This window comes from Plecotus auritus (genome assembly GCF_963455305.1).
Source record: "Plecotus auritus genome assembly, chromosome: 4".
Taxonomy (NCBI): Eukaryota; Metazoa; Chordata; class Mammalia; order Chiroptera; family Vespertilionidae; genus Plecotus; species Plecotus auritus.
In genome coordinates this window covers 2,449,695-2,470,740 of record NC_137775.1, presented here as the reverse complement: position 1 = coordinate 2,470,740, position 21,046 = coordinate 2,449,695, and the positions used below count along the sequence as shown (strand labels likewise).

Sequence of the window (21,046 nt, the reverse complement as noted above, 5' to 3'; positions counted from 1 at the left end):
AACATGGAATTGCTGGGTCATATGGTTGTTCTACTTTTAGTTTTTTGAGGTGTAATATCTTCGTTTGTTTTGTTAATCCTCACCGTAGGATACTTTTTCCATTGTTTTTTAGAGAGAGTGGAAGGGGAGAGGAGAGGGAGAGAGAGAGAGAGAGAGAGAGAGAGAGATCAATTGGTTGCCTCCTGCACTCATTGGGGATCGAACTGCAACCTAGGTGCTTTGGTTGATGTTCTAACCACTGAGCATACCAGCTAGGGCGAAGTGTGATATCTTTGTTTACTTCTATGTGTCTGTCTAAAAATACACATACTTAGTATGCATTGGATCATACATTAGACATTCTTTTCTGTAACCTTTGAAAGAGTTGTTGTTTTTCTCTCAGGAAAATGCAGCTACTGTTACATAACTTTCAAAACAAACAGCTCCTGAGAACAATCATGGAAATAGGATGGACATTTTTATAAGACTTGCTGTTTCACATTTTTTATGTGAAATATATCAACAGTTTTGCACTATTGCTGATTTTGACAATTTAAAGGAGGGCTATGAAGTTGAATTTAACTCTGTAGTTTTTCTTTTTGTGCTTATAGTTTTGAAGTACAAACACAGTTGAACCTAAAAATAAAGTCCCATCTAGAGAATTATTGATAGCTTTTTTTCCTTGCCACTTTCAAAAAGTAGTTACCTCTAAGTTAAATCAGATTTAATGTATTCTGTTGTTTGAGTAAGCAAAACATATTCCACTAAATAGTGCATATTCTCTAATAATCAGCTTTTTAATGCATTTGCCCTCTGTACCTTGTGAATATGGCTTTTTAAAATGAGCACAGTGAAGTTATGTTGTTCTATGGGTTTTGCTGTGCTCAAAATATCTTTAAAGCTTTTTCCGGTATTTAGTAAACCTGAATTAGAGGTTTAACAGAAGAGAGCTGTGTTGACTAAGGGCATATGACAGCCACCTCTATGTAGTGGCAATTGTTCTGTGGTTATAAACACACCCTATATTTTTATGTTAATATTTAATGAATATCATGGAAATAGAGACTAATACAACTAAAATAACTAAAATCTTACTTTGCTCTTTGTGGAAGTGTGCCTGGTTAGTGTCCAGCGAGAGATGAATTGCAATAGTGAGGAAATAATAGAGCTCATTTAAATTTCAGTAAAAAAGGTGAAAGCTGGCATTTTAACTTTGCTTATAAAATTTATACTATGTACATCAAAACGTTAGATATTTTTATAAATAGTTGGCTCTTATTTTACTGCAGAAATTAATGGAAAATGTGAAGTTTAAAAATGCAATAATGGCCAAATGATACCATAACTTTTTCATTGTAGCTCCAGCTGTATTACAGTGATAAGGTAATTTTTTTATGGATTTAAGTGTAAGGCACAAAGAAATCAGATAGATGCCCAAATATAATGTCTGTAACATGGAGTACAGACATGTTTTGTATGAAAATTTTTTCAGTCTTAAACAATCATCGCTTAATTTGGAATGTTGCAAATCCTGAAAATGGTACTTTAATGCATTTTATTTGTATGTATGTCATTGATAGTTTTTTATTTATTACTGAGATAATTAATATTTTTAATATTTCTCAATTCTTATTTTCTTGATTTAAATTTGTTGAAAAATCTTAAGCCAGAAAGTGAAATAGGGCTATGTTTTATTCTTTTTACCTAGTCTTCCAACATTGCAGTATTGAATTTATGCACAGTTATTATCTATGTGGGAAATGACTAAAATTTTATCAGTTAGATTTCTTACCTTATATTTTCCTATTCTATATTATTCATGTTATCTTGAATTGTGACATTGTACTTTTCCATGGGTCTGTTAGTTAATCCAATAGTTCATATTTTAAAAGGATGTGCAAAATTTTAAGGTAGCACAGGGTAGGATGCACATACAATAATTCAGAAACAATAAAGAGTGGTGGTGATAGAAAAGCCAAAGGCAGAAATGAGCTTGAGGCTTACGAAATGCAAGAATGATTTTGAAACAAAGCTTTTACTTAAATTCGTAGTTAGGTGAATGAAGGGGAAGGAAAAAGGCTTACGGCAGATGATGTGTATTAACAGGTCACCAAACAGAACTGTGCAGTGACTGTTTTCCCTCCTGTGAACAGAATTTATTTACTGATAATTGAGCTTTAGTTTGCAAAAGGACAAACATCACGATAATTAAAGCAGAGAAATATGAATAGACAGTAAGTAGCATAAGTGAAACAAATTTTTAGTCCTAAACAAAAATTTAGTTTTCAGGATATTGAGATTTGAAAAAATGTGATGGCTATTTAAGAAAACATGGAAAAATTAGAGGAGCTGAATGGTGGAAAGGTGACTATTCCCCAAAACTGAAAAATTTATATTATAAACTTGATGACACAACCTGTAGGTTCTAAAACAGATTATTTCCTGCTTAAACTGATAGATCCGGAGGGAGGTTCAGGTCCTAGTGTGGCTTGAGATTTTTGTCAGGTAATTGATAAGTTGTGCCTGCATTTTAGCCTCAGGCTAGAGAAGTGTGTGTTCTATGAAATTGCAGTTAGTTGGATCCTGGACTCATAGGATAGTCATTCCTAAAGAATGTCAACTGATAGATTAACAAGTCTGAAGGGCTATGTCTAGTAGAAAAGAACCACAAAGAATTTTTTAATTGACTCGGTAGGTATGCATCTGTGGCGACAAAATTGTATCGATGGTGGAGGCGTGGATTGGGACCACCACCAGCATGTCAGCGGTGTGATGCGCTCAGCAAAGCGTAGAGGTGTTCTTGAACACACTGGAAGGTGGGATGTTTGGGACTGGAGGACAGGCAGCCTCAGTCTTCATACTTACCAGTTGTTAGGGAAGGATGTATGACATATAGGATTTTCTATATTAAAAGGGACAAAGACAGGTTAACCACCTAGATGTCTGTCTAACCATCTAGGTGTCTAGATGAGTGGGAGGCTGTAAAACCATGCTATTACGCAGGTTAGAAAAGAAGACACTAGATGTTACAGAACTCTTCAAATATTTGTAGGGCTGTCATATGAAAGAGGCATTTGACCTACTTTATGAGCTTTGGAGTATTGGGGTGGGAAGAAAGTTTAGGAAAGATTTTGGTTCAGTAAAATAAATTTGTAACATTTAAGAACTTCAGAGATGCCTAAAACAAAATTGTCTTGATCTTAAGGGATATTTTTGGGTTAGTGTAGTGGGGATTTTTACTTACCTATTTTTAAACATTGGAAAACGATGATTTATTACTGGTAAAGTTTTTTTTAGCTAAAATTTATTGGGGTGACATTGGTTAATAGGATCATACAGGTTTCAGTTGTAGATTTCTACGATACAAGATCTGTATGTTGTGCTGTGTGCGCACCACCCAAAGGAAAATCTTCAGTCACCATATGTTAGGCCCCCTCAGCACCCCAGCCCCTTTCCCTCTGGCAGCCACCACACTGCTCCTTGTGTTCACGAGTTCCAGTCTTATAGCTCAGGTATTAGTGAAGTCGTATGGTTCGTAGCTTTCTCTGACTGGCCTATTTCACAGCATAATATTCTCAAGGTCCATTCATGTCACAGATGGCAGAATTTTTATACTAGGTGAGTAAACAGAAGTTTCTGAACTTTAGTTCTCTGAACCACAGCTGGGGTTTGAAGTGGGTAATGAGTGTGGAGATGAGGGAGCATTTGAGCATTGTCATGTTATGTTAGATGTGACAGAGGAACATATGAAACATACTAGTTTTGAAGCACTCCTGTGTTTCATAAAGAAGCATCTGTGAATCCACCACCTATGAAGGAACTAGAACGTCACCCATACTCATGGCATGCCTTTTTGGCTGTGATTATATCACTTGATATCAACATAAATCAAAGCTCTGGTCACCAGGATTTCCTGAATGAAAAATTTTGGAGACAGAACTTTTTAAAACATGGGGGAAAATAAATGGAGTCCTTGTACACTGAGCTTGGAAACCAATGGATTCAACTGAGTCACTCGGAAAGCAACCTCTAATTACTAGTATATGAGGTACAGGCACTTAAAGGTTAAATAAGAAACTTGTCTAAAATCACACAAGCAGTTGCTGTTAGAACTCAAACCAAAACTTGTTCTAACTTGAGTGTTATAAATAACATGCCAAGACGTGCTAATGATTTTCTGGCTAGAAAGTTGCTGTTAATAGAGGGTAGTACTCATTCTCAGCTGGTGAGGTCCGCAATGCATTAGGTTGTAAGTTCCTTGAGAACTAGCACTACCTTAGTCATCTTTTGTTTCTATATGCACTGTTTCATATAGGATTTGTCTTCTATTATTATATTGAGTGATATAGGGACTGGAAGAAACGTGGTAAAAAGACTTTTTATCTTAAGAAAAAGCAGAATTTTAATTATACTGAGTGTGCTTTTGCTTTACATGACTCCTTGTCATTGGAAAAACATCAGACTTTCTTTCCTCTTGACTTCCTTCTTGACCCTGCTCCCTGCACCAGCTGATGACGCCTGCTTTTGTGCTGCCTCTGTCTCTGCCCTCACTGCTCATAGGCCTTAGGTTATCTGCGTGTTTATGTGCCTTTCCTAGTAGACGAAGCTCTTTGAGAGCTGGAATCATGACGGGTTTAACTTGAATGCCCTAACAGGGGTGGGCAAACTTTTTGACTCGAGGGCCACAATGGGTTCTTAAACTGGACCGGAGGGCCGGAACAAAAGCATGGATGGAGTGTTTGTGTGAACTAATATAAATTCAAAGTAAAGGAGCGGAGGGGAGAGCAAGAGAACCGGATAGAACAGCGGGATCCGGCCTGCGGGCCGTAGTTTGCCCACGGCTGCCCTAGAACCTAGCTCATTCCTCCCTTCATTCACCCACCTGTCCACCCGATCTACTGAGTAGTAATTGAGGGCCCGGCCCACTATGTTCCAGGCATGTTTTAGAAGCTGGGAAGACAGAGGATAACAGATTCTCATGGAACTTTCAGTTATTAATAAAAGAAACCAGAAATGTTTATAGAATTATAGCTTAAGTTGTAAATATGTCTTCCATTATATCATCTAGTTGAATATGTGAAGGTTATTGGGTTTTGTATGTTTATGTTTTTTGAAAAAATATGTATTTTTATTGATTTTAGAGAGGAAGGGAGTGGGAGAAATGGAAACATCAGTGATGAGAGAATCATTGATTGGCTGCCTCCTGCACATCCCCTACTGGGGATTGAGCTGGCAACCCAGGCATGTGCCCTGACCAAACTTTGACCTCCTGGTTCATAGGTCAACACTCAACTATTGAGCCGCACCGGCCGGGCTTTATGTGTTTTTTAATCTAGGCATCTGAATTTTCTCATTTATAATTGATTCTCTTGTGTTTTTTTAATTTGATAAAATGTTTACCTGGAAAATCATCCCCCACCCCAAACTATTGTATTACTGTGGGCAGTTCAAAGAGTATTTAAATGTAATAAACTAATACTGAAGGTGCCTTTGTATAGAGACTGGGACCAAAGGATATATGTGTACTTCTAATTGTTCATTATTTGTTGTAATTACCTAAGCAATATTTATGTTTCAGTTGTTACTTGGTTGTTGAAAACTTGATTTGAGAATTACTGTCATATGCTAATTTAAGAAAAATACTACCTTGATACTGGCCATCTTTAGGAAAGATTGTATTATGAAACTGGAAATACATAAAATAAATAATTGAGATCTTGTCTTTATAATAATAGTTCAATCCAGGATACCTTCTTTTGATTTTTTTGAAAATTTCATTTGCTTTCAGAAACAAATATTTGTTTAGCTCTGATAGGCAAATTGTTTTTTAAGAGAGAAAATTTGTTATAAAATGAATATTGCCATCATTGAAGCAGAAACTGTATTAGGGTATAGTGTTTTCACTGATTAAGACTTAATGACTAAGTAAGAACACTTTTGATAATGCCTTTTTGCTGTGTTGGATTTTATTTAGCTGAAAGTGATTTAAATAAAATTAAAGTGATATTTGATAGTTCCTTAATAACAATATATTGAAATTCCATGTCTGGAAAACAAAAAAGTACATTTTAAAAATAAAAATAAAAATATTTCATTTTTAAATCCTACTGGACACAAACTCTTTCCCCAAGGAGGTTACAATCTATAGTATGGAGAGATGATTACAGCTAATTTAATAATGACAACCCTTATTATCGTGTTCCAGTGGTCAGGAGCCTCTATAGCACAATGTGGAAGCTTAAAGAATTCTGAAAAGAATTAATCAATTTCTTTGTACGGGACTTGACTCATTAAAATAGATTTCTCATACTTTCTTTTAAAGAAGTATATTTATACCGGAGATGTAATAATACTTATCTGTCGTTTCTTAGGTTCTTTGACACCTCTTCCCTACTTCTGTCTACTTCCATTTCTTCTTAGTTTCCATCTTCTTTTCCTCACCCTGTAAATGTTGCTTTTCCGAAGGTTCCTTCTCTCTATACCCTCTCTAACATAATCTCTTTTATTCCCAAAGTTTTAAACACTGAATCTGAGTATCAAATTCAGACTTCTGCTAAACTTAAAAAATCTGTGTATCTGAAGTAGAAGGCAGCCTTTGGTATTAAGTTTTGTCTGATAGGCATTCTTATACTTATTTGAATGAAGCTATCATTTGGAATTTCTGGCCTCATGTATGTATGGAGAATTACATAAAATAACAGATCTATATCACAGTGGATAAGAACTTGGGCTCTGAGGTTAGTTTTAATAAAATATATTATTTGGTCTATAAATTTGATTTCTAGTAGAAATAAATTTGAGGCTTTAGTCCTGTTAAACATAGATTTAATCCAGAGAATGGTAGAATAGGTCAACAGTTCTTCTTTGAATTTTAACACTTTACCAATGAAATTCCCCTGCCCCCTTTTCTTTCCTGGACTAGCAAGACTATTTTCATCTAACTCATTTAAAATTTTTGCTTTGAACAGAAATTAGCCGAGTACGGAAAGACATGTACAATGACACCTTAAATGGCAGTGCAGAGAAGCGGAGTGCAGAACTGCCCGATGCCGTGGGACCTATTGTTCAGTTACAAGAGAAACTCTATGTGCCTGTAAAAGAATACCCAGATGTAAGTATATTTTGTTTTCTTCAGTATTTTTTCTGCTGTACATACTTTGGAATGCTGTCTATTTGATGGTAAACACTTTAGCATTGCCAGTCATTTTGAAACAATTTCACGAGAGGACTAGAGATGTGAATAATTTGGCATGGATAACTTTAAAAAATTCTTTTCATCTGAATGCCGCTGTGTCCCTTTTGGAAATGCACATGGTAAAGACTTAGTTTTAGATTTCACATCAAGGCAAGAGTTATGTGAAGAGCTTCGGCCTGCATGTTCGAGAGCACTTAGTACAACTCTGAGCTCGTCTGTGACCTGACCTCCCAAGAAGCCGCGGCCTGGGCCACATGGTCTTTTAGTGAAATGAGAGTTTGGACCATGTGACAGCTAAGAGTCTGTTCCACTCTAAAATTTCTATGATAGCTGCTAGCAACTTATTTTTTGTTCTTTTTAATCCCTTGCTCAACTATTCTGTACAGGCATTTTGTTGTAGGTAGCCTCCTTGTTCTGCACAGTTCATTTGTAAATAGCTCCAAACTCTGCCTTTTGTTACACAGCCCTACGTGGTCCTTTCTGTCTTCTTGGCCCTATTGTAAAGGACCCCCTCTTTTTCAGTACGCTGTAGTTACCTTGACTCTTCGAACAAGTGGAGACTGTCCCAGCCTAACACCTTTATGTCAGCTGTGCACTGCTGTCTATTGGCTGGCGGCTTCTTGTCATTAGGTTTTAGCTTAAAGGTCACTTCCGAGAGGCCTCTCCTGACCATCCTCTCTAAAAGCAGTCTGCTTACTCACTGTTTCACAGACGTTTATTTCTCTGCAATAGCTTTTATTCTCTGATATTTTTCTTGCTTATTTTTCTTTCTCTCCCCAGCAAGGTATTGAAAGGTACTTAACTCAAGAACCTGTTTTTGTCATTAATTGCTATTGCAGGTGTGTATGATTGGACGTAATAGGCATCAACTACCTACTGACTAAATAAAGGCAGGTTGGTGGCTTTTGGCTAGGTTTTAGAGATTTTCTCTGAACACGAGAAAGAGGTGGCATTATAAGGCCAGAAATTATGATGTGTAATGTACTCTTAAAGTTCAGTGATTATATTTACAATATACTAATCTAGAGAAGGGAAATAAATATCTTAAGTTGGAATAATGGAAAAAAGCTTTGATATTTCACAATTTGCTTTTCCAATACAATTTCTTATAAATCTAACACATTTTCTGTTTTTATAAGTAATTTTGATTGCAGATATACAAAAATTATTGATAATATAGGCAAAGAAAGAATTTGGGTGCAGTAAAAAGGATTCGGACGGGAATCAGGGCAGCTGTGAGACCCTTAGGAAGGCTTTGGACCTTCTCTGTTGCAAGCCTTGCTCTTAACATAATTTGGAACCAGTGCCTTCCAGACTTTATCTTAACTTCAGATTCTTAGAGAATGTGTTTTGGACCAATTGGCCATGACTGGGAACATGCCCTGGTTATCGGGATGATTCCTGGAGATGAGAAACTGTGATTGGGGCAGCTGTCGCAACTGAAGTCTCTATTGTTTGGTATTTTATTATCTCCTAAAGGCATCAGCCTTCTCATGTGCTTGCTTAAACTCTGAAGGATAAAGTTTCAGCCTTAGTCATTTACATAGAATTCTTTTAAGACCTTGTTAGAGCATATAACCTTGATCTGCTTGGTCCTCATTTTTCTTTAAAGAAAAGCGGGGGGGGGGGGGGGTCATAACATTGTCTAGCTGAGTGGTTCTTAAAATGTGGTTCTAGGACTATGATATCTAGTTGAATCAGAAACCCTGGTGGGGGGAACCCCAGCAGCCTACCTTCCAGCCCCATAGAGGATTCTGATGCGTTCAAGTGTGAACAGCACCGCTCTCATTTTATATCATCAGAAGTTGGATAAGCCAAGCAGACAGGTGATGACGTGGTCCTTTTGCCGGGCTTTTCTCCAGGAGGCAGGTAGGGTGCAAACTGAACATGTCTCTGTTTTTGTGAAACAGGCATTGCGTTCACAGAGACAGACAGTAAGCAAATGAGTATTTACTTCAGGTGCAGTCAGTGCTGTGGAGAAAAATAAAGTGGGTAAGCAGATCCATGGTGAGGATGTGTTTATAGTCAAAAATGGGGAAGTGGCATGAACATCACCTTGGGGGAGGACATTCCAGGCAGAGTGAGCAAGTGCAGTGACTCCTTGGCAATAGCATGTTGGGAAGGGTGGTAAGCTAGGAGGTTAGAGAGTGTGCAGAGGGGCCGTGCGGACTATGGGGGGCTGTGGGCTCCAGTAGGGATGTCAGCTACTCTCCCGAGTAAAAGAAGAGGAGGTTCAGATACTTAGAGCCAAGGAGTGAATGAGCTTGGTTGTGTTTAATGGATTCATTCTGGCTGCTGTGTGGAGAAAGGCCTTTGGGTGCTGGTGGCAGCAAGGAGACCACCTAGGGAACAGCAGGGAACTTGAACAAGGACTTAGAAATGCTTGGATCCTACATAGATTGTTCACTTAAAGCCAAAAGGATTTGTTGATTGAATAATGGGGTGTGAAGGAAAGTCATGAGTAGCTCAAAGGTTTTGATCAGTTGGAGTTACAGGAATCGCCAATTCCTGAGCTAGGAAAGATGGAAGAACAGGTTAAGGAGGTGGGGGTTCAGCAGTTCTGATTTAGAGGTGTTGAGTTTGAAGTCAGACATCCAGGTACAAGCATGTCAAATAAGTGAGTATATGAGTTATAGACGACTCTTAGCACCTCAAAATATCTATTTTAACAAAGCAATTTAAATGAGAAATTTAGTTATAATTCATAGGAGAAAAAATTTATTAATGCAAGACCATTTTGGTTCTCCAGGTAATTTTTTTTAATACCTTGATTTTAAATTGGTTAAAAGAATTTGAGTTTGGCCCTGGCCAGTGTGGCTCAGTTGGTTGGGCACCATCCAGTGCACCGGAAGGGGCTTGGTCAGAGTCCCAGCCCGGTTGTGGCTCCGTCCATGGTAGGAGGTGTGCAGGAGGCAACCTGTCACTGTTACACTTTCACATCAGTGTTTCTCACTTCTCTCTTCCTCTCTCTCTAGAAATCAGTAAACTATTCTTAAAAAAAAAGAGGTCATTACATATGCTCCCCCATTTGTATATCAGCTTGACTTTGTGAGTGAGTTCATTCCACTTGATTAAAAAAATGCTTGTATTATTAGTAATGTTTCAAAGGGGCAGTGCTGCATAGTTGTCAAAAGTACGGACTCAGACCCGGACCTCTGCCTGGCTCTGCTGTTTGTTTTCTGACTTTGGGCCAATTACTTACATTTCTGGTCCTCGGTCTCCTCCCCGCTGTAATGGAGCTGGTGACAGGGTTACTGTCCCACGGGGTTATGAGGAGTTACAGGTCAGTTATGCAGGAAAAGCATTTGGAGGATACCTGTATACTGTGTAAGTGTTACCAGAATGTGAGCTCCACGATGGTGGGGGTTTTGTATATTTTCATATCTCCACTTAACTACATGGTAATGTTAGATGGACAGTAAATATTTTTGTGCATATCTATGTGAAAGCCTCATTCTTTGAAATATTGGTAAACCTTTTAAAAAAACCTTTGCATCTGCACATAGCAACTTATTTATAGAAGTGTTCATTTGGAGCTCTTGTTTTGGGCTTGGCTGTGTATAGCTCTGGGATGATAGGAGAAAAAAGTCTCAGATTCAGTGTTTCAGAAAGGAGGTAGTACTGTATAATGTTGTCCTTCACAGTGTTGTTTAATCAGTGGCTTGATGTGGGAATGAGAAGGTAGTATCAATAGCCCATTGAAAATGTACTCTAGTGTGTACCAATCACATCCGGGGGTGAGGATATTAATTCAATTGAGAAAGCTTAACATAGTGGAGGTAATAGTGGGTTTTTGAGCTAGACGGGCCTAGATTTAGAATCCTGACTTAGCCCCTTACTGGTGTTATTTGTCAACAGGTGCCACAATAATGCTCCATAACAGGCTGTCTATCCTAAAACGCAGTGCCCTAAAATAACAAATTGATACTGTGTGTTGGCTAAGGTTCTGCTGATGGGGCTGAGCCGAGGTTATCTAAGCCTCCATCTAGGCTGGTTGCCGGGGGGTGTTCCTGTTGGACTCAGCTCCAAGCGGCAGTAGCTACTTGGAGCTTCTCTGTTCATGGCAGGTCACTGGAGTGCCGGAGACAAGCCAAATTGCTTAAGCACGTGTAAGACTTCTGCTCTTACCCCATCCATTAACATCCTATTAGCTCAGCAATTGTCAGCTAGGGAGGTTTGGCCCCTCCGGACATTGTCAGCTAGGGAGGTTTGGCCCCTCCGGACATTGTCAGCTAGGGAGGTTTGGCCCCTCCGGGACATTTGGCAATGTCTGGAAATATTTTTGTTTGGCGAAACTTGGAGGGGTTACTGGTGGCATCTAGTGGGTAGAGGCCAATTGTGCTGCTAAACATCCTACAATTCACAGAACAGCCTCCCACAACAAAGCATTAGCCTGCCTAGGATGTCAGTAGTGCTGAGATGAGAAACAGCATTATCGGGTCACCCTGTCCACAGTGAGAAGGAAATGGGGATACATTTTGTGAAAATAATCGAGACTGTCCCATTGACTTTGAGCACATGTTCCTTTTCTAGAGTCTGTTTTCTTGTCTATGAAATTATAAGGTCTATCTCAGAATTGCTTGGAGGCATCAAGATAACAAATGTATGGCATCTGATAGAGCGCTCAATATGGTTCCTGTGAGTGAATAAGAAGAGAAATCCTACCCTTGAAAGAGCCCACAGTCTTACATGAAAGAGAAAAGATATTGCAGTAAACCATTTAATACTTTTTAAGTTCATCATACATTCATAAAATGACAGACATGAGTGAAGATAAAAGTTATACATAGGCCATCAAATGGCAGTTTGGCCCCTGAAGTTACTAAGGACTTGTTTGTGTGCATGGAGAGCTTATAAACTGTGTGAATGGATTTAACTCTGACTGATATAAGTAAAGATGTTACATTTCAATGAGTCAGTAATAATTCTGTCATTAAATGTTCCTAGTTATCAATTTTGAATTATTGAGTAATTGTTTTATAGGATCTACCAGAGTGGTAGATAAGTTTCAAATATGGCAGGGTCTAGCTATTAGATATTAGTTGTTCTGTATATACATGAACAGATTAGATTGCTGACCTGTTTGCTTGGGATGTAATATGATGAAATTGTAGCGAGACTTTTCTCAGGATTTATATGAAGATATCTGTCTGTCTGATGTTTGTAAAATGGGTTTTAATTTTGAATGATTATAGCCTTGAAAGGTATGTGTTGGATCTAGGCTATCATGATGACATGCATTGTCAAAGGTTTATAAGTTGGATAAATGCCTTTTCAAGTCTTTTTCAAGCTTATAGGATCCAAGCCTGGCAACTGTAGTAATATAGATTTATAATATTATTCATAGTACTGTTGTCTCAGTAATACTCTTTGTTAATAGTGGAGCAAGAGTGTTATGTTCCCTTTCAAAGGGTTTTCCTGGGTTTGCAGAGAGAATTTGGCTAGTTATAGCTTCTGAATTAGTATAGGGTTATTGCCGAGTTTTTTGTTTGTTTGTTTGTTTGTTTGTTTGTTTTCTGTTTTTAAAGATTGTCACCTGCAAATTGGCAGATGAATTTAGTGAAGGTCATTTTCATTACTTTTTATATCACTATAAGAGTGTATTGAGGGCCTTCAAAGTTTAATAATGTTAAGAATAATAAGCCTTCTCAGAGTCTTAAATGCTGATACTTTTTTTAAGTAATATATTTTAATATTTAAAAAGCTAGCAATTCAGAAGGACAAATTAAAAGATGGGGTTAGTTTTTAGGGAAGAATTATTGCTTATAAGCAAGTGTTTTCAGCATCAGTTGAGATACAATTATGTCTGATTTTTCTATCCAAAAAGTTTAAGATCTGCTCTGTTAAAATTACTGTTGCAAAAGATTTATAAATCAGATAGATACCTAGTCCCAGGTATCTAACACCCATATCTTTCAGATTCTCACTGAAATAACAAAAGTAATGTAACACAAAATTGGAGAGAAGCCTGCTTCTCAGTGCTATTTATATTTTGGAAACATTGAGATGTTTGTTGGATATTAAAGGGAAGGGAGAGGTGCTGATCTGCTCTTGGCCCATCTGGAGCGAGCAGTGTCTGCAGTCAGTAACAGTCTTTCTGCTCTCAGTCCTCCGCCCTCCCGCATTGGCAAGTGACATGGGCTGTGGAGGAGTGGGAGGTGATACCACTCTTGAGTTGGCCACCCATCTTGGTGCCCGCTTACGTTAGGTGACCTACATTTATTCTGTGAGTGGAAACCTCATCATTTACGCCTTTCCTTGGTTTGAATTTGGTGAGCAGACAACTACCGTAGATTTTGATAGAACCTGCCTAACTGCACCCTAGGAACCCTGAAATCAAACTTCTACGTGAGGATCTTTGGAGCTAGATGTAGTTACTTATTTCATTTGGGAAGCATATTGTATGTCTTAATGATAAACCCAACTCTTTAGAACAAAATAGTTTATGTATAAAGTAGGGACTTCTGAAATCTAGTTTTGACTACTATAGAAAACTGCTTTTCCCAAGTCCAAGAACAATATCATTCAACAGCCTACCTAGCAGAAATTTGTCCATCTCTATGGTTCACATAGGCACGATAATTTTTTTCTTCATTAATTGGTAAGGAATTTATTGAGCTTAAAATGTGTCTATGTTTTATTGTTTGATATTATAGAAGTGATCGTTTTGATTAGTTTCTTTTTTATTTGTGTGGCTATTTAAAGAAGTATAAATTTGCAATTTTTAAGGATAGATTAAAACAAAAGAAAAATAAATTTGCAAATTTGTTGGGATCATGAAGGCTAAAGAAGAGATCTGAGTATAAACCAGTAAAATGTTGGTGTCATTCTTCCAGAACGTTGTGTGTGGCCTCTGATAGGCTCCTGACACCAGAAGCAGAGACATACCCCTTGCTCTCACGCTACTGTTACAGCCAGGGCCTGATCTAAGGCAGTGGCAGTTGAAATGAAGAAAAGGGGACAGATTAATGAAAATCTTAGGATTTCTTAGTCTGTTACCTGTGGAGGCTGAGAATGAGAGAGGGCCTTCCTTACTGGTGGTGCTATTCATTGAGAACAGAGAATATAGGAGGAGACGGTTGTATAATTAACATTGTAGAGGAATCAAGAGGAAGAGATGATAAGCATACCATAGGAACAGAATGTCATTTAGTTAAAAGCCACTGAAAGCTGAGTTGTATTGAACGAGGGTAACATAAGACAGTGATCAGGAGGTCAGGTAGGACTAAAATTTGTGCCCCAAACCTATCACTTTCAGAGCTGAATTAATAATTTTGTAACAGTGTGTGAGGCAGGTAATAGTTATGCAGTAAAACTTAGGAAATCAATTTCAGAGAGCTTACGCACTATTTAATGAATGGTCAGAGCACATATTTTCATATTTCATCTTCTTGTCTTTTATTCTGGTCTGAGGTGACACTTGTAAGCTCAATCTTGAATTAAATAATCATATTCTCTTTCTCTTTTATGAAGTTCTACATATTTGTCATTGAAATATTCATATAAATGGTTCAATTAGGGTGAAAAGGATGTATATGATGCTTATGAAGACAGTGGTCCCAATCCATAAAGACAGATGAAAATACTGAGAAGGCACGGTGTGGTTATGTAGAAATAGTGTAATGATATATTATGGGATGTAGGTGAAGAAGACATTACAAAAACAATAACTTTGAATCTGAAGAGAGTTGTTTTTTTTCTTGTTGTTTTTTCTAAGAGAAATAGCAACATCAGTGATGAGAGAAAATCATTGATTGGCTGCAGGAGGCCAGGCAAGAGTTTTTATAAACTTTCTACTAAACATTTTGAATGAGCAACAAGAATGAGAAAACTGAATGTGAGTTCTGATGTGACCAGGGTATATGTTTAAGGTCTTGAGGAGAAAGGCATTATACTGTGTTGATCAATCTAGGTGTTCTAGGATTTGGGCTACTTTTGTAACCTGTCATGTATTAAATATAGATTATAGTGGTAACTGCCTTCCAGGGTTACCCTCATTAAGGGACTTAATGCGTGTAGAGTTGCCAAGCATTAGAAGCTGGCTCATACTGGAACACTCATTAATAAAACATACTTCTACATACTCAACACCTAAGAAATAGGGAGTGACATGGTCTTTGCACTCAGGATATTTCTGTATTGAAATGGAAAGTGGAAATCATAGTTTTGTTTTTTTGACATTGTCTGTCATTTGGAATTTATCATGAGATCAGTCAGCCAGGCTTAACCATTTGAGAAATTTCTGGAATGTATTGAGATTTCTTGTGCTGCATATGACTTAGTGATTGATTTATTACTAGTGAATGAAAAAAAATCTTATGATTTCTGTGGACATTTTTAAGTTGTATCATTCAACCATTTGAACAAGTATTAGTTTCTTCTATGTGCTGTATGTTGTGTGAGGTACTGTGAAGTGAAAAAAACACACAAAACAAAATCAGGTGCTGGTTCCTGGCTTGGGAAGGGCCTGCAGGAGACACGCAGATGATGGCATTCCATGTGATAGGGGCTCTCGCAGGCTGGATACACAGCCCTCTGAGATGGCCCCGGGGAGGGGAGGAAAGTACGACTGTCCAGAGCAGCCGTCACCAACCGGTGGCCCGGGAGGTCTAGAGATAGTAACAAGGAAGTCACAGAAGAAACGTGAGCTCAGTGTTGTGCAGTGAGAGACATTTGGCATGGCTGGTGAGAAGGAAGGACAGAGGAAGGCGGCACAGGGAAGATTTTAAAGTACCTGCCATTTTCAGAGAACAGTGAATTGCTTGTGTGTCTGAACAGCAAGGTGGTAGCAAAAGGAAGGTTTGAAAAGGAAGTGGAATATTTTAAAGGGTTTTGTGTATAATAAGAGTTTGTATCTTGAGCTGTCAAATATATTGCCATATACTTATATCATAAAACTCTCGTTGGCTTTTATTGCCTCATATTTTTATTTTATTTTAGTTGTCTAGGTAATTTTTACCCAAACACTTGTTATATAGCTTCTGGAGGATATTTTCTTACTCACCTGATTTTTAAAAAATTCATATGCCACAGAGGTCAGATTTTGGTTATTACTGGTTACTGTTTTTCCCCTTTAAAAAAGCTGCCGGTAAAAGTGCCTCTTCTTGCATAGCCAACAGAAGATGTGTATAAAGTTCACATGTGAAAAGTTTTGCAAAATGATTTCTATACTAATTATTAGGTAGCATAAGAAGACATATTCTGTTGCTTATCTCCAATTAATTTGAAGATAGAAAAGTATAAGCCATTTGTCTCCCCAGATGAAGACATTTTGATTCATTCTGGTCCTTTTAATTAAAACAGTTGAACAGTCCTCACTTAATGTTTTCCATAGGTTCTGTGACTTTAAGCAGAATAAGGAATAATGAAACCAATTTTTGCCATAGGTTAATTGTTATAAAAAAGAGTTAAGTTCCTAGGGTATCTCATCAACGTTACAGACAAACAACATTGAACGAGATGATGTTATTTGAGGACCTGCGGTACCGCTAAATAGTCACAACTCTTCTCTCATCTTACACACTGCCGTAAGATAGGCTCGCTGGTGGTGATTGCACTTGAGGTGGTTCATTTTTTTTTGTCATTTGCTAAAGTAAAGGCTTCATCAACAAATATGTGTGTGTGTTTCATACCTATTATGTCACTTAAGTGATATAATGTAAGGTTTGTAACTTATCTAACTAAAATAGTAGACACTATTTAAAATCATTATTAATCTGTGTAGAAAATAACCCAAAGAAATGCATATTTTACAGAATATTCCAAAGTTTTAAGCAGAAGTTACTCTTTAACATTTCTTAGAAGTGTTCACTGAAATGCTTTTGGTGATCCATTTTTTTTATTAGTTACCTGTTTTGATAGCGTGTCACAGGAAGTTTTATCTTAATTGTAGATACCTTAAAAGGTAAATGGAAAAACTTACCGTAATGCTTTGCATATTGTCATTGGTAGAGATCTGTTCTGTTTAAAATGAAGTGAGCATCAGTGAATGACATTAGACATAATGGTTGTTAGCCTCTTCTTAGAAAATAACTTGCACTTGGCATAAATGTGGGTGATCCGTGGAGAAGGTCTGCACTTAAAACGTAGGGTTATGAATGCCTTTTCTCTTTCTTGCTCTTCTTTGGGTATTTAAAGTTGCAGTTAGCTCAGGCTGTTTGAAATTATTATTTTTGAATGTGTTGTGACATTGTTTTAATTGCACGAAGCTGCAGAACTAGCATGATAAATCAACACAATGAATTTTAATGCAAGGCAAATGATATTAAATTGGCTGCAGTAGACAAAGCAGCTGCTATGATTAATTTTTTCATTCTCCGCTTACAACATTCTGAGAAGGATGACCTTGGCAGTTTCTACTGTATTAGAACCCCAGTGGTATGCACTTGAACAGACTTGAGCTTTGTTGGTTCTTGGGAGGTAAAGATTGGTTCATTTTTAAGGTCACGAAAATTTTGTGTTATAGATTTAATACGTTGGTTTTGACTGCTTCTAAAACATTGCTTATTGATAAATAATAACTGTAAGGATTACTTAGCTTTGGCGAAGTCTTTTTCTGTATAATTCTAATGCCATGGTTCCAGCAGAGGAAAAGGGGTACCTTCCAGGGAGCAGCAATGAAGGGATGGCAGTGCAGGGCTTCAGGTTGGGTAAAGAGGTGAAGTACTCTGCTGGGGAGCTAGGCGGGGAAGGGATAACACACAGACGGTTCAGAGCCAGATCAAGTGCTTGGAGGACAGTCTCAACTTTGGATGGAAAAGTGGTATCAGAATCTGAGGGAAGAGGACTTTCTTCCAGCTGTACTCATGCACTACCCATCTTTCCTTCGAGTCACTTAGTGTGACTGCTGGTCAGCCCCTTAGTGAGACAGCAGGACCCATCGAGGCACCGAGGACTGCAGAAGTGCCCTAGCGTAAGCCTTGAGAGCAGTGAATTGTCGCGTATGACTTTCATGGAATGACATGCCAGCAGTGGCCCCCATGCATGGGAAAATAGGAAGCTGTGTGCACAGGAATCATTACCTTTGCATTTTTGTGGAAGTGATGGTATTTTATCTCATATGCAGACTATATGTGAGTGAGGAAAATTTACTTTGCAGTTTTCTGAGTTAATCTGTGTCTTGCTCCCCCCACCCCCCCCACCACCACCCCTTGAAAGATAAACTTCTATATATGAAGGCTAGAAGTTTCTGTTGAGGGATGCTAATTCTTTATTTATGCATTTATTTTTGTCACTCCCCTGTTCACGAAAAGAGTTAAGCCTCCTTGCAAAAGTAGTATAAGTTAAAGGTAGAAATGGGAAAAAAATAAGCGTACAGACATAAAACTTGTAAGGAATGTGATGAAGAAGCATTTACTTTCAAGACTTAAATGTTTAGTTTAGTACAGGGTGGAATCCAAACTTGGCCACCAGAGTAGAGTTCTAACAGGCAGCCCAAAAATATGGTCTCTGAACAGTTGCTTAAGAGAAAGTATAGCTCGTTAGATAAGTAATAGGAATTTTCCCCGAGGATTTTAGTTAAAAAACAACAACAAATATTATTTAACATAATGAACGGTTCCCTGAACACCATCATTAAAAAGTTTTATAAAAGACATTCGCATTCTTGTGTGGTATCTAAGATTTTGTTATATGCTTTGGTTTAGATTACATGTTAATGGACAGTTTTCAGTATAGTACCTTTTTCAGGCAGATGTATTGTTCCTAATTTATAATTTGTATTAATACATATGAAAATTTCATACTAAACCATGAGCTATTATATCGCCCCTCCCCCAAACTTGGCAAGAAATTTATAAGGACTCTTAATTTCATTTCAACTTACTATTAAAAAGTATTTCATTTGAGCAAGTAAACATATATTTTAAAATAATTTTAATAGCTGTAAATTCAAGCAAGAGAATAATGTACGATGACTTTTTTTCCCCAGTTTAACTTCGTTGGGAGAATCCTTGGACCTAGAGGACTCACAGCCAAACAGCTCGAAGCAGAAACGGGATGTAAAATTATGGTCCGGGGCAAAGGCTCGATGAGGGATAAAAAGAAGGTAAGTTTTTAAAAACGGAGGCAAGTCTTTCTGTGAATAATTTGTTTGAAACTTTTGCATTCTAATAAAATATTCAAGCCTTTTGTGTATAAAGCACGACACATTATTTCATGTCAGAAGCATGAACATTTTAAAGGTGGTGTCATGATATTGCTCTGCTAATTAACATTTTTATTTAGTCAACTAAATTATCACTCAGTCCATCTTGTTAACTTACTTTGGTCTTTATAATCGAGGAACTTCCAGTTTGGGAATTAGTCAAACTTTAATGTTGTGTATATAAAAGTATGTAACTAGAAGTTTGGGAAATCTAAAATGTTTGAGATTTGTATGAGAACAGTCAGATAAATAAGTTTGCATGTATGTCAAATCATTTGGAGAGTAAATAAACGGAAAGAGAAGGCTTTTAACTAGCCTCAGTTTAGTCTCATCAACATTCTGTGTTGATCACAAGTTTTCTAGACATTTTACTATAAAGTATATTGTTTCTGGTTTTTGTTTTTCTTGCTACCTCTTGTTTTTCTAGTTTGATTAATAAAGGCCCAACTATCGACTTTAGATACTGTTTGTAGGGGGGTTTTATTTGCCTATTTTCCTTTTGTCGAGTGAATACGTTTGACTTTCTGTTTGTGTAGAAAATGTTTGACTTTTTTTTTAAATAACCTACATTTTATTGACAATTGGTTAAACTTGCTGTTAGGAAGGGTTGTTGTTTTGGTTTTTTAACACATTGCCTGGAGAGGGCTCTCACATGACAAACCTGTGTTCAGCTTACATTGCAGCATGTACATTGAATTGCTTTGTGGAGCTCATGGAACCAGCACCAGACCTGAAAGGTATTCTCACTGATGCTGATAGGCTGCTTTTCTGAGCTGCCTCCTCGTTTTGTTTAAGCTCTCATTGACCGAATCTCAGTCACTCCCTGTGGATAAATAGTAGCTAAGAAGTTGGGGGTAAAAAATCCTCATTGATATTATCTTTTAATCTTACAACTTTTTCTTGTCATCTGAGTTTAAAGATACTTTGAGGCAAGCTTGTGAGTTTCCCTTCAGTATATTTAGGTGTATTTAAAGCATTTTATTGGGATCTTAAATACTAGATTCTAGATTCTGATTCAACAGGTGGCATGCATTTTTGTGTTGTCATGCAGTTTTTGTCCCCACGCCTGCACTTACGGTTGCATTGGCATTAAGGAGTGCTGTTTCATAGCCTGGTCACAAGGAGAGGAAATCTTGACCACCGAGGACAAATAAATCTTTACCAAAAGATGATCATATCTATTAGTTTACAAAGCTGCTGTTATCAGGCCGTTAAAAAGCATGTTTTTCCCCTCCTCAGCTTCTCTTATCTGTAGTAATGGCCTGCGCTATGGCACTGGTGCACACATAGACATTGTGGACAAGAGCTTGCATGTGTGTAGTGAGACGCGACGAGTCTGTGTGCTTAGGGTGGACTTGTAGCCTGAAGAACCTTTCTGCCCTCTGGCAGAAGGACAGAATGGTTAGAGTGAGCTCTGCAGCCGGATTGCTTAGGTGTGCATCTTGGTGCTGTCACTTAGCAGTTTTGTTGGACAGATTAGTCAGTCTCTGCATGGTATGTAAGTGGGACTAGTAATGTCACTCATCTCCTCTGGTGGCTGTGAGGGTTCAATTAGTGCTGAAACACCAGGAGCTGTGTTTTAGTGTATATTAAGTGATCAATTAATGTTAATAACTGTTCTTAAGTTTAGCCAACTCTGTTTGATAGTACATTTTGTGTTTAAAATCATATGTTTAGTCTTTTAAACTCTGGAAATGAGTTTGTGACCTTCGAATGTCCCATATTCT

General features: G+C 37.7%; 1 protein-coding gene across 8 annotated transcripts in view; it reads left to right on the top strand.

The window, feature by feature from the left end:
• The window catches only part of QKI (QKI, KH domain containing RNA binding), a 136,252-nt gene that overhangs the window by 41,281 nt on the left and 73,925 nt on the right, over positions 1–21,046 (top strand). For all 8 annotated transcript variants that reach the window (XR_013960544.1, XM_080667085.1, XM_080667080.1 and 5 more), the window contains exons 2-3: positions 6,948–7,090; positions 19,104–19,220. Coding sequence is in view for 7 of the 8 variants with exons in the window: in XM_080667085.1 (XP_080523211.1) it covers positions 6,948–7,090; positions 19,104–19,220 (260 nt within the window). In the remaining variant the exon portion in view is untranslated. The remainder of the gene's footprint in view (positions 1–6,947; positions 7,091–19,103; positions 19,221–21,046) is intronic.